Source organism: Suillus paluster, assembly GCF_016628075.1.
Source record: "Suillus paluster strain FC165 chromosome Unknown EDB91scaffold_51, whole genome shotgun sequence".
NCBI lineage: Eukaryota > Fungi > Basidiomycota > Agaricomycetes > Boletales > Suillaceae > Suillus > Suillus paluster.
Genome location: NW_024537611.1, coordinates 179,043 through 192,030, shown reverse-complemented (window position 1 = coordinate 192,030; position 12,988 = coordinate 179,043). Strand labels below are relative to the sequence as shown.

The 12,988-nt window shown below is 48.7% G+C and overlaps 4 protein-coding genes across 4 annotated transcripts; 2 read left to right on the top strand and 2 right to left on the bottom strand.

Moving 5' to 3' along the window:
- Positions 1 to 1,143: 1,143 nt before the first annotated feature.
- On the bottom strand, positions 1,144 to 3,200 carry EDB91DRAFT_1251208 (uncharacterized protein; the record flags this gene model as incomplete). The annotated part of the gene is made up of 2 exons (XM_041323348.1): positions 1,144 to 1,614; positions 3,003 to 3,200. The coding sequence occupies 2 exons, from the start codon at positions 3,198 to 3,200 to the stop codon at positions 1,144 to 1,146; spliced, it is 669 nt and encodes a 222-aa protein (XP_041174516.1).
- A 1,573-nt stretch (positions 3,201 to 4,773) lies between these two features.
- Positions 4,774 to 5,043, bottom strand: EDB91DRAFT_1057248 (uncharacterized protein; the record flags this gene model as incomplete). The annotated part of the gene is made up of 1 exon (XM_041314063.1): positions 4,774 to 5,043. A coding segment is annotated over one exon (270 nt), but the record flags the coding sequence as incomplete, so codon positions are not given.
- Positions 5,044 to 6,263: 1,220 nt separating this feature from the next.
- EDB91DRAFT_1084286 (uncharacterized protein) lies at positions 6,264 to 7,566 on the top strand (the record flags this gene model as incomplete). The annotated part of the gene is made up of 6 exons (XM_041315750.1): positions 6,264 to 6,283; positions 6,334 to 6,428; positions 6,473 to 6,585; positions 6,638 to 6,744; positions 6,799 to 7,305; positions 7,365 to 7,566. The coding sequence occupies 6 exons, from the start codon at positions 6,264 to 6,266 to the stop codon at positions 7,564 to 7,566; spliced, it is 1,044 nt and encodes a 347-aa protein (XP_041174514.1).
- A 1,429-nt stretch (positions 7,567 to 8,995) lies between these two features.
- EDB91DRAFT_1251205 (Spc98 family-domain-containing protein) lies at positions 8,996 to 12,322 on the top strand (the record flags this gene model as incomplete). Its single annotated transcript, XM_041323347.1, has 12 exons — positions 8,996 to 9,073; positions 9,139 to 9,244; positions 9,296 to 9,474; positions 9,765 to 9,861; positions 9,911 to 10,650; positions 10,703 to 10,935; positions 10,986 to 11,269; positions 11,307 to 11,408; positions 11,458 to 11,876; positions 11,946 to 12,094; positions 12,159 to 12,165; positions 12,227 to 12,322. The coding sequence occupies 12 exons, from the start codon at positions 8,996 to 8,998 to the stop codon at positions 12,320 to 12,322; spliced, it is 2,490 nt and encodes an 829-aa protein (XP_041174513.1).
- Positions 12,323 to 12,988: the final 666 nt, after the last annotated feature.

The window sequence follows — 12,988 nt, the reverse complement described above, 5'->3', positions numbered from 1 at the left end:
TTATTGATCACCGATGCACAAGATCGTGGGCCATGGCGCCTGACAGTGACGCGTTCTTCCGCGTCAGAGTCTGCAAGACTTTAACGAAGCTTTATCACTCGTCCTTGCATCGTACGCAACGGATACAAGGTAAGGTGATAAGGGTATATCACCTTCACGACCGCAGTGCGATACGTCAATAATACTCGCTCTGAATGTTTGCCAAGCTTTTGTTACTTATCTTACCATGAGATCTGACTTGAGGACCCCTTCCACTGTACTGATCTCACAGTCTATCCTATCTCACTTCGCACAAGGCACCACATGTTCTTATATCTTGGTTGTTAATTAAATGATTAGCCCATGGCTGCATGGCCGTTGCGCACGGCATGTAATCATTATCATGGCCGAAACGTTCCGAGCCGTCAGGATCTGCAGTTTGCTGCTCAAAGATCAGACCATGCATGTTTCTATGCTGGTGAATCATCTACAGCCAAATATCTACCACTCCACATCGCCATCATGAAGGACCCAAATCGCCTTTTGGAGAGCACATATGCGAACCCGTGGGTTGATATGAACGTTCCCCAGTGCCCCCACGTTCCCCGAACATGGCGAGTGCGCGGGGTTTTCGGTATGTATAATAGTGCGTGTGACACCGAGACCGAAGACTCCCGCATCTCATCAAATGGCACCCCTGCATATCATTGTCAAGATCATGAGAGCCTATCAGAATTCAGCATAAAGTCTCATCGTCAACGCGGCTTTCGAGCACAATGTCGGTCAGTAACTGTCACCGACGACAGTGGGATTAATTGATAATACCGTCAACGCAGATTTGCCAAGGGGACTACATCGGTATCTGCCTATCATTTTTCGACGACGACGGTGGTACGGCCATCTGATAACGTTGGAATGTCGACGGGAATCTGGGCATGGCAATTATCAGCGGAAAACCAAAACGAAGTCTAATCTCCCAGTACATCCCAGGAGGTAAGGTGCGACCCTGATGACCCCACGCCGAGTGAACAAGGAGCAAACATTAATTGAATTCTTCAGGATACCATATGTGCCATGGTGATGTGTCCTGCCCACGAATACCTACTGACCGCCAATCCTGCGATTTGGTTCCCTGGCCATTTGGCGCTTACTCCTGGCCCTTGGTCACATTTTTGAGTACCAGTCCCATGCCAGCCGAACAAGTTCACCGTCGGCATTGTTGGGCGTTGGAATTTTATCGTATCCTGGGCGTGCCGTTAGGTATGGCGGGGAAGGAAACTTCGGCATATGCGGGACGAAGATGAAAGGAGCCGTGTAAGGTGGGAGGTGAAAAGGAGTTAGTGAGGACTTTGTGGAAGTGGTTTTTGCGGAAGGATTGGGCTGGGAGGGACCCGAGGACTCGGATTTCGACTCGGAGTCTGAGGGGTGTTCATATTCGGACTCTGTCCTAGAGGAGCCAGGCTCTTGGAGGCAACGGATAGCTGCAGGGTCAACGGAGATCATATCTCCCGGGGCTACTGTTAGAAACATTGTGTATTTTATAGGCTTGGGCTGAAATTTTTCAAAAGTCATTGAACTGACCATTCGAGGCATGGCCTTGCGAAATGCAAAAATGTTGGCATCCCTCGCGATAGCCTGTGAAGTTCGTCAATGTACACTATAGGGTGCCCTTCAAATTCTTACACGAGCTGCTCCCAACAAAGTTCCATATAGACGGCAATGGCTGCAGTTCGATTGTGAGGACCAGGGAGATTGCGGTCACCGAGTCTAATGCAATAGAGCAACAACGGAATCACTGCTCTTTTGGACTCAGTGACCGCAAAGATCATCAGGAATTCGACTCAGTTCGTCTCGTCTACTAACTGTGATACTTGAATGCATGGCTTGCCTATGATGGTGATACACATGCGGGATCTATGGCTTGTGCCAGGGACGAGGTCCTAAGCGGGTTTGGAAGAAAAACGTGACTACTTACCAAAAACAGGAATTCAAGTTACGTGCCTTGTGCATGATGCATCTACCGCGTCACTTTAGCCTCTGCAAGTACTACTCAAGTAGTCCTCCATTATAGACCCTTATACCCCACAAATGCGACCAGGAGGTCGCAAGAAGAACCCTGTGCCGTCTGCAAAAGGTATACCAAGATACATACATATCTCATTACCGGCAATGTATATGACATGCAGACGAACGACCATTCAGATCACACAGGCACTTTCGCTTCCGTTCACAGACAACTGAGTGACGATATGTATGAAGATGGAGACGGGTCCGCGTACGCAAATCCGCGGCAAAAGTACGTGATGGTCCTCGATGACTTGCGTACTAAAGTCATGATGAGATGCAGGCCATGAATTGTCGTTTATTGCTGAGACATCGTTTGTGCGCCCACCCTTAAACTTGTGCGACGGTGCGTTTGCATTAATACCTAAGGCAAAAGCGGGGGAAGATGTATTGGATAATATTCCCGTGGACATACAAGAGGCTTTGATTTTCGAGGATCTCCTGTCTTGATGGTGTGTCTTGATGGTGGTCGTTAAGGATACTCGACTCAGTGAATGGCCGGATTGCTTTCGTTATTACTAGCTGGCTGTCGCATTGCCAGGTGGTGGTTGCATATCATCTCTTCGTGAGATTCTGAGACACGAGTTTGTACTGACAAGCAAATATCTCGACGTGATATGTGAACGTGGGATCGAGGTGCAAGCCGATCAGAAGGATCCAACCAGAGTACCGCTATTGATGGAAGATTAAAGTAAGTCCTTCCATTAGTTTTAGTTTTCGTCATTTTTCATGGGTATGTTTATACTTCACAAATTCCTCGAAGACGCCCACACACATAAACCGCGCCATCTTCCGTCTTCTGCAGGATAAACAGCTCATACCTTAGTTCAACTCTCTCAGGCGTTATATCTTCCTGTCCTCCTCATTCGGGACTGTGGAGGAGGTTTTTGTTAGCGAGAGCATGGCACTCCATTTCTTTCAGCCAGTCCTTCACCGCTCCGAGTCATCACCCGACACACCTCGCCATCTACTAACGCCGGCACTTTAACAAGACTGATCACGGGGCAGAGCTTTTGTGCTAGGTCTCGCCCTGTGCAAGCGGTTGTGGGTGGTGTTAGGCCGGACAGTGCACGCGAGGTTCGGGGAGATTCTGATTTCAGTTCGGCGTCTACGTCACCATCACGGTCGCACTCCTCCAAACCCACTTCTACACCCATATCTGACCCACACGCGTCTTCTCCTACACCTGACGTTGACGTGCCCCCATCCCACACGCAAGAATGGATGTATGCGACTCTGACGACGCATCACACGCACCATCATCCACCCCAATCCAGCCCATCTAACCGAGCCAAGGCTGATTTCGACCGCGCATGCATGGTTCGTGAACGACGCGTTGACCCACGGCCAACTCGGATCCTGCGGTAAGTCTTCAACCTGGGTGACAGCTCGTGACAAAACCATATAGCTGCAACCTGTAACACTTACCTGCCCCTCGTCGTTGGATCTGACGATGGAGATCATGATTATTTTATCACGTCCTAATGTCCTAGTCCCCGTCGTTTTGCAGAGGGGACGACTACTTACTTGCTACTACTTAGTACTTGGATGCTCGACTCGCCCGCGCCGTTGCAGGCATCGCCCTCTGTAGAAAAATGCAGGCTCGGTACCCGAGAACAGAATTTGACGTTGCGTTCACAAACGAAGACCACTATTCACAGATCTAAAGAGTCATACTACAGTCCTCACCTCAATTTCACTCACCGTTCAAGCAAGAATAGCACTCGTACGTACGCTCCGAGTCGAATGCTTCGTTTCTCACTTGCATAATTTATTGCAGTATCCTCAAGTGGGACGCCTCAAGATAGACTCAGGCTCGCTGTGACGAGGACCCCTCGTTCAGTTTCGTTCAGTTCTTACACCTATCCTCTGCCACCACTTCCACTAACTTCGGAGCCCGCCTACGGCACTTATCTACTTGGTGGTCCGACCGTCTAACACACCATATCTCTACCGTAGGCCTATTGAATACATCTTAGAAGCAATCCTAGGTCGTACCTCCAAACCACTCGATAACGGTGTAGTGGGCGAAAGCGTTTCTCATCGCTTCCCCAATACTCTGGTGCCGACGTACTGCAGGAGACACCAAGCGAGGCAGTATCGGTCAGGGAGGACGTCGGGAGGTCGATGGTAACAAAACCAGCGTGACTTTTCATCAACAGCAACAACAACTTGCATTCCTCGCGGCGCTTTGTATTCATTTTTGTCTGATGCGCTGGGTCAATAACAGCAGGAGGAAAGCTTTTGTTTGGGTGGTGAGCGTTTGTTAATTTTTTTCCGCTGATAGTTATGCGTATATGCTCTTCCTCACTTACACCAACTACGCCCTCCCATTCGCGTCTATAAGGGTTTTCGCGTCTTAGGCGAGCGGGTGAAGTCGACAGCCTCGACCTCGGCTGGGCAGGAGCGCCTCCAGATGTTGTAGAGATTACGGGTGAGACCAGCTCCGCAACCTGCAGCACTTGCCTGCCCCTCGTCCTTGGATCTAACCATGGAGACGATAATACAATATTTCTCACGTCTTTATGTCCAGTCCCCATCGTTTGTGAGCGCCAAGAACTCCGACACAGTTTCGTCGACTCCACAGTCGTTCAGGAGTCAATATTAATGAATGATGATCATCCTTGGAAAGCAGGGCACTTTGTTTTCAAATCATTCGTTCAACATCATAGATGTGTTTACGCAGTACATGCTGAGAGTGTGACGCTGCATATGTATTACCAGGATATATCAAAGCTTCTTCACTTCCACCTGCGTGATATCCTTGTCCATCTGTTTCCAAAGTTCCTCCTTACCCTTTGGCTTGGTAACTTCAGCTCCTTCATCGCTTGCACAATTCCAAAAGTAAAATTTACTGTAAGAGGAAACTTGGAACACATATTGGTCGCCGTGCTTTTCTTCCAGAACGTCCTGGATCTTGTCAGATGTCGTGCCCATGCAATCCGCGAGCATGGTTTTGACTTTGACTTCAGCAGCAACTTTGTCAGTCCAGCCTTTTGGAGGGCTCGATTTCGCCTGTATTCAGGAAGTCAGATAATCGGTATTCCATGATTCACAACTGCTGCGAGGTCCAGGTCGCACCTCAGAGGCAGAATTTGTTGCTGTCTATGGAGGTGAGGGAGGTCAGTGACGGATTCAATGATTATCATATAATCATGGGTCACACATACTGCCATCAGGTAGATCGAGGTTGATCTTCGTGAACGTGCGAAGAGAGAGAGAGGTTATTAGCTTTGGGTCTGATTAATCTGAGTAGTAGCTGGTCGCTGTTCGACCTATTTGTAGGACTGCCGCTTTAGCATAGGATCCAAGGATGACATATACATATTTGGTCGTAAACATTGAATCATGTGCAATGCGGTTCTGGAACTAGACCTTTTACAAGCATACCGAGGGACCGGCGATGCTCCCACATGCTGTGTGCTTCTTCGCGATGGAAGTGCCAGGGCGTAAGTAGTACTATGTAATCATTGATCTGATTCAATCTTTAGAAAAGCCATGGTAAGTACATACACTTCGCCGCAATGGAAGTGCCTGTACAGTGTAAGTACTCACGGTAGTACAGCAGCTCATTGAATTGACAGGGTCTTAGACTACTAGTCAGAATTTCCTCACACACGGAGGAATGTTTCGTGACCTCCATTCAGCGGATAGGTTATTGTAGTAAGCCAGTCCCTTTCATGATTCTAATAAAAAACCTGATGAGTGAATGATCGTTAAACATTCCTCGCAAGCGAAATCGGGGACTTCGGAATGCTCTTACATATTACGTCGCCGTAATTAATGGGTCACATTGACACGGCATCATTCCTCGCACACGAAATCGAGGAATGTTTCGTAACTTCCATTCAGCAGATATGCCATTGTAAGTAAGTCCCCTTCGTGATTCTAAGATAAAACCTGATGTCACATTGACAAACATTCCTCGCAAACGAAATTGAGGAATTTACATACGCATCGCCGCCATGGAAGTGCCAGGCATAAGCAGTATAGTCATTGATCTGACTGCATCTTAGACTAGTGGAAAAATCCCGGTGTCACATTGACATCATTCCTCGCATACGAAATCGAGAAATGGTTCGTAACTTCGTTTCTTCTGCATCAAGGCCCCAAAGATTCTTCACCTTTAACATCGGAGCTAGAAAAGATGATCGCCTACGACTCGGCGCTTCTGCCTACTACAAAATGCGGAGGTGCTAACTTTCAACGTCCAGACTAAAATGCAGGAACTCAGAACAAGGTCAGTGCTAAGTTCTTTCTTACCCTTTTCCCGCTCACACTGTATTGTAGCAAGGAGGCAGTACTGATGAATGTGGTACATGATGCCACACCAGTCAACGTCCAGGCTACAATGCAGGAGGAAATTGTGGCAAGGCTAGTGCTAGGTATTTTCTTATCGTTTTCCCGCTCACTCTGTATTGTAGCACAGAGGCAGTACCAGATGCCGCACTAGTACCAACCAAGCTCCTTAAAGCGTTCAACAACATGGTGTTCATGGACGAGGCCGAGAAAGACTCTGCATTCAAGTGGAAGAGGTCCCAAGTGAGTCGGGTGGGATAAATCGTCGCCCATTCGTTTATTTCCCGATGCATAGATCATAGCCTTCCTCGGGAAAGTCAAGGGGAATCCCGATGCCTATAACGTGGTGCAAACTGCCAGAGACAGTTTGACGAAAGTAGTGGATAAAATTGTGAGCATCAGGTAAGTTTGACTGATTATGAACGTCACTTGAGGCAGTTCTAAAATTCAATTCAGTCAAGAGACCAATCCGAAGCCATTTCTACAGAGTCACATCACCGCCTTGTACCAGGTCAAGAATAAGGAGTTCAACCTCGAGACCATTTTTGATCTTGTCGGATGGTTCTTCTCCGTTACTGGAACTTCGCCGACAGGTGCAAATAGAGAGAATTACTACTATCCCCTCGCATGTCTGTTCTGCGTCTTTTGGCGTCGACTAACCAGGCCCGAGAACGCCGAGGTTGAGGCCTACATTGCCGCTAACAACGAGCCTCAGAAGATCCAGATGACAGTGTTCGACCAAGGAAAAGCGAGCAAGAAGGTCACACGCATATGCATAATGTCCAATGTTCCTGGCAAAAAAGAGTTCAAAACAGAGAGGGAAAAGGTACGAGACAGCAGGGAAGATGCGCTCATTGCGGATGGCCTGCAGGAGAAGAGATTGAAAAACCAGACCATGGTGAAGCCGAACGGGCAGAAGTTTGGGAGCTGCGCCGAGACACTTCCATTCTTGTTCATTAAGTCGTGAGTGTTTTTCAAGTTATTTCTATCTAATCTGACCGCAATATTCATCGTCTCAACAGAATTCTCAGCGACGTCGATGCTAAAACTGCGGAAGGTTTTGCCTTCAAGCCACAGTTGATACTCCCCGAAGAGGGAAAGACGTACAAGTATAATAAACCGAGTGCTGAACAGATTGATCGTGCCTGCAATAATTGTGCCTATCTTCTCGGCCCGGGGCGATTGGGGTTCACATACGATAATTTCACAGAGTCCAAGTACTAGGCTGTACCATATATGCATACTTTTCAGGCGGAAGTTTCCATTTTTGATAATTAGGTAGGCTGACGACCGGGGGGAGGTTGGAATAAGTATCATGTATTTGTCCGAGTCGACCACATCATAGCCAGTCCCCCCTAGTTCAGGGGCTCCGAGAAAAAGGTTCGAGTTCAAGTTCGTTCGAAATCCACTGACAATGATGAATGAGTGATGATTTCGACCACGCACGCGTGAACGAGCTGTTAACCCGCCGCCAGTCCTTGAGCGCATCGCCGACTTGCGCAAGGAGAGTGAGCTTGCGGCGCAACTGGTTACTACATAGCTGAAATCTGACGCACTAAGGTTCTGCCTCTGGTCTTCGGAGCCGACCATGGAAATGCACGAGGAATGATTATACAGTCGTTATCACGTCCTTAGCTTCCGGAGCCCCAGAAGCTTTTGCTCGCTTCCGCACTTACCACGCTCCACCCCCCGTTCGCGCCCCAAGAGCCCGGTGCTTCAAACACCCAACTGTTGAGAACAATCTAGATGGTATTCACGACCTGGGGGAGATGCCTATGTGTTGCAGGTGATCGTTACGCAGACGAGGCAGGGATGATAAAGAGTTCAAGGAGACTATGGGGAGGGTTTATCCTGGACCTGCTACTGCTATGGCGAGCGGAGCTTAGGTGCTCGAGCCTTTGCGCCGTTAGTTTTTTTTGCAGTTCTGGGGTGTGTTTAATCATATATGTGCGGGGAGCACAAGAAGCGGGAGTGACACGTGCTATGCGGATGATTAGGGACGGAGTCTAGGTGGAACTGGTATAGGATGACGAACGGATCTCTTCGTCGCAGGACCGTCCACGAACAACAGTCAGTCCAAAATTCAAATCGAATAAAAGCAGGACGCAAACGCACCAGTACATCAGAGTGTATATTCAACTTCAAAGCAGACGCGCGGCCGATAAATGGATGTCCCTGTGGGGTGTGATGGGTTCATATGCATACAGACGTCATCTGAAGGGCTAGGCTACGAGTGATTCCGTGGCTTTTGGTCGGAGGGAGGAACGCTTCCAAGTGGGAGTGCAACGGGATTGTAGAGGTTTGCGAGAAGGATTGCGGAGAAGGATATTAGCAACCGCCGGGTTAGTAATATGCAGCCTTAGTATGCACTGCATGGTGGTCCCGGTCAGGTTTCTAGATCGCTGCAGCCTAGGACGCGCCCTCGCAGCAGCGTAAGAATCACCTCTTCAATGTATATCAGGGTGCCCTCCGGTTAAACGAGCTGCCCCCAACAAATTTCTAGACGGCTCCGAGCTCTGCACGGAGGAGGAACTTCGGAAGTGGATTTGGAAGAAAAACGTGACTACCAAAAACAGTAAACAGTTATCAATTCACGCGTCTTGTGCATCTACCGCGTCATTCTAACATCTGCAAGTTACACTAGACATCCATTATGGACCCTTACACCCCACGAACGCGTCCAGGAGGCCGCAAGAAGAACCTCGGTTTGTCTGCAAAAGAGTATACCAAGGTACGTACGAGTCTCTTTACCTACTATGTATCCTATGACATGCAGACAATCGACCAATGGTTCAGATCACAGGCACTATCGCTTCCGTTCGCAGAAACAGACAACTGAACGACGATATATTTGAAGATGGAGATGTGCGCGTACGCTCATCACGAGAAAGTCGTGGCAAAAGTACGTGACAGTCCTCAATGATTTGCATACTAAAGTAGTGATGACATGCAGGCCATGAGCCGTCATTTATCGCTGAGATTTCATTCGTGCGCGCACCCTTGAACTCGCGCGTCGGTGCATCTGCATCGATACCTAAGTCAAAGGGAAAGACAAGGGAAGATGTATTGGATAATCTTCCGGTGGATATACAAGAAGCTTTGATTTTGGAGGATCTCCTCTATGTCTTGATGGTACGTCTTTACAAGTTGTCGTTATGCTCGAAGTGTTTTGGTCGATTTTTTCGTTATTAGCTGGGATGCAGTGACCTGATTCGTGTCACTACTCTTCCGTCGCCGCTTTGCTTTTCCATCCGTCTCAAACCTTTTGTCCGATTCTCATTTTTTGGTTCGGTTCATATTCAATAGAAATGACCGGGTGTTTGGTTCACTTACCTTCTAACTGATCCTGAGCAATTTGTTTCTTCTTTATACTTGTGCATCTGCGCAGTGCTTCACTTCGTCCTCCTGCTGAACCTCTACAGGGCATTGAGGGGACATATATTTCTTATCATCCCGAATACTCGCAAGAAGATGACGACCCACTCAAGGGAATAAGTTTTGTCGTGTCCTCTCCTCTAGGTGTGTCTGACATGTGAGTGGAGGTCAATGTCGCTCATATTCTCTTCAGATTCGTCCCTTCGAGACCTAACAGAACGGATACTACCCCTCGGCACTTATTATACTGCCATCTCCTCTTTCGTGGAGAGCCGCAGCCACCTCGATTTTGGGCTTGTCAACCATGCCCTCTGCGCTGCCATCCGGGACATGCTCAAAGTTGGTCTTTCTTATCCTCCGAGCGTTGTCTTACTTACGCCTCCAAAGGATTACCAAACACTCCTCTCTCAGCTCGAACATGCTTTTAACACTTCCCCGCAATTCAGTCTACAAAAATTATGGTTCTATGTTCACCCAACAGTGCATACCCTATCCCTTATTTACCAACTTATCCTCGAACTGGCTACTACCGATGACGACGACGCCTCATCTTCTTCGTCTTCTTCCGAGTCCGATCCAGAGCAAGCAGCACGAGACGAGGCGCTTGGGCTCGGCGGGGCGAAGCTGAAGGCGGTTTTGTCCGACATGAAGAAGAGCACGTCAGACGCACCTATTAATGTCAAGGGCGGGGAAGTACTAACAGTAATATACGAGCGCATGCAGACCATGTCAGGCGATCCCACCGCAGTCAAAGTATACGGCACTCTTCTAACCGCTGCGGGGGTGCCGTACGTCGAGATGCTTCGAGTATGGACAACCACGGGTCGCCTCGAAGACCCATACGAGGAGCTGTGTGTGAAGGAGAGCAAGTTCATCAGCAAGGGCATTTTGGAAGTGGATTACACGGATGAATATTGGGAGAGGCGATATACAGTGAGCTTTGTGTCAGGAAAAAAAGGGTGCATGTGGGCTGATGTCTGAGTAGCTTCGCGATGGTTCGACGCTCTCTTCGAAGCGTCAGCACACAGGTATTCCACCGCCACGTACTCCTGGGGGTCGATTACCTGGTGGTGCTTGCATACCGCCCCTTCTTGAGGGTTGGAAACACAAGTTTCTACTTGCAGGCAAATATCTTAACGTGATACGTGAATGTGGGATTGAGGTGCAAGCTGATCAGAAGGATTTAACCAATAAGTCGCTGTCCATGGAAGATGAAAAGTAGGTCTTTCCATTGGTTCCGGTTTTAGTCTTTTTACGAGTATTTCCAGGCTTTACAAATTCATCGAAGATGCATACACACACGCGAACCGCACCCTCCTACGTCTCCTGCTGCAGGATCAACAGCTCATACCTCGGCTCCGCTCTCTCAAGCGTTATTTCTTCCTTTCCTCCTCATCCTTCCTCACCCACCTCTTAGACCTTGCCCATATAGAGCTGAAGAAGCCCGCGAAGGGTGTCAGTATTGTGAAGCTACAGAGTCTGCTCGACCTCTCACTTACGGGGGAAGATGCCGCATTCCGCGAAGATGTGCGAGTCAGCATCGCGAGTAGCGGTTTGTACGAATGGCTACTCAAGGTCATCAGCGTGAGTGGCTGTGATCGGTGGTGAGGAAGGCGAGGGCGTGCCAGATGATGACGCAAAGAAGGATCGCGACAGGGAGAAGGAGAAGGATGACAAGAAGCCCATGCTTGGTATGTACATAAACAATCTGTGCCACCGTCCTTGCTCACTCCAAACAAGCAATCGATGCCCTTACACTCGACTACAACGTGAAATTCCCGCTTTCACTCGTCATCTCCCGCAAAACAATTCTGCGCTACCAGCTCCTCTTCCGGTTCCTCCTACATCTCAAGCATGTAGAGCAGTCGCTCGCATCGATGTGGATAGAACAGAAGACGACTCCCTGGCGGCGTTCTGTGCCCAACCACCCCGAGTTCGAGCAGTGGCGATTGCGAGTCGCGCTCCTAAGAGCTCGCATGCTCGCATTCGTCCAGCAAATACTGGCGTTCACGACATTTGAGGTTCTTGAACCTAACTGGCGGGCACTAGAGGCGAAATTAGCCAAGGTGACCACCGTGGACCAGCTCCTGAGGGATCACGTAGACTTTCTGGACACGTGTTTGAAAGAATGCATGTTGACGAGTGCCAAACTGCTGAGGGTACGTGTACTACCTTGGACACAGACACGCGTTGACCGTCGCACTGGCAGGCATACTCCCGCATGATAGTCACATGCTCGACGTTCGCTCTGTACACCTCCTTCTTTCACCAAGTCCGCCAATCAAGCGCTCGCAGCAGCCGAGAGCGACGACGGCGACCAAGCGATGAATAAACGGTGGGAATTCCTCAAGAAGTTCGAGTCCAACTTCAACCACTGGTGAGCACCTCGTCGTCTGCGTGCGTTATTTGGAAAGTCACGTTCTGACGCTGCTTGTCTCTAGGTTCAAGGTAATGTTGTGTTGTCTACCCAGTTATCACAGTCCTGGCTGACGATTCTTTTTTGTGTAAGTTTCATTTGGACTGCGTACAGTACTACGCGTCGAGTGAGAATGTGTCGCTACTTCCTCTTGTGGTACGGTTGAGCAGCATCAAGGCGATGTCGTAGCCTCAGTTGTATGGCTTTATCTCGAGGAGAAGTCGCAAGGGCTCTAGTGCAAATGCAGTTTTGGGTGGCAGATAATGATCACGATGTCCAAATATTCTGTTGGGATTCTTGCTTTCTGTTGCTGTTACATTTTTGTTTTTCTAGCGATACACGATATATATGTTGCTATATGCCATTGGGGTATTCCTCACATACCGTATTGGTGGTTCTTTGAACAGTCGGTAATCGATAACCGCATGTTTGGGAGCCAGGCTATATGAAATATACATTTGCCTGATATTTTCATCTATGTAGTGTCAGTGTCGATTTTTCTTTTGCAGCCATATTAATACTGTATTCAGCGAATTTAGGGATAAAACCACCATCGACCCAATTTAAGTCTGCAAGGGGCCGCCAAACGGTGAACATCCCTACATACAGACGTTTGATCCGGCCCACATGGAGTCTCTGTCTCCAAGCTGGATGTGGGTCAAAACGACGCACCAGCTGTCGTCTGAAAACTGGGGATGCGTCTACTTATTTAGTCGGTTTGTAAGCCGGAAAAAAACATGCCTGCAGCGCCTTTGTGTGAACATTATTTAATCGCGAGTATCAAACATGGGTCTGTGTGCTTGAGAAACGTGCATATCGATGCCACGACGCAACCAGAAAGTCCTATCGTACAAG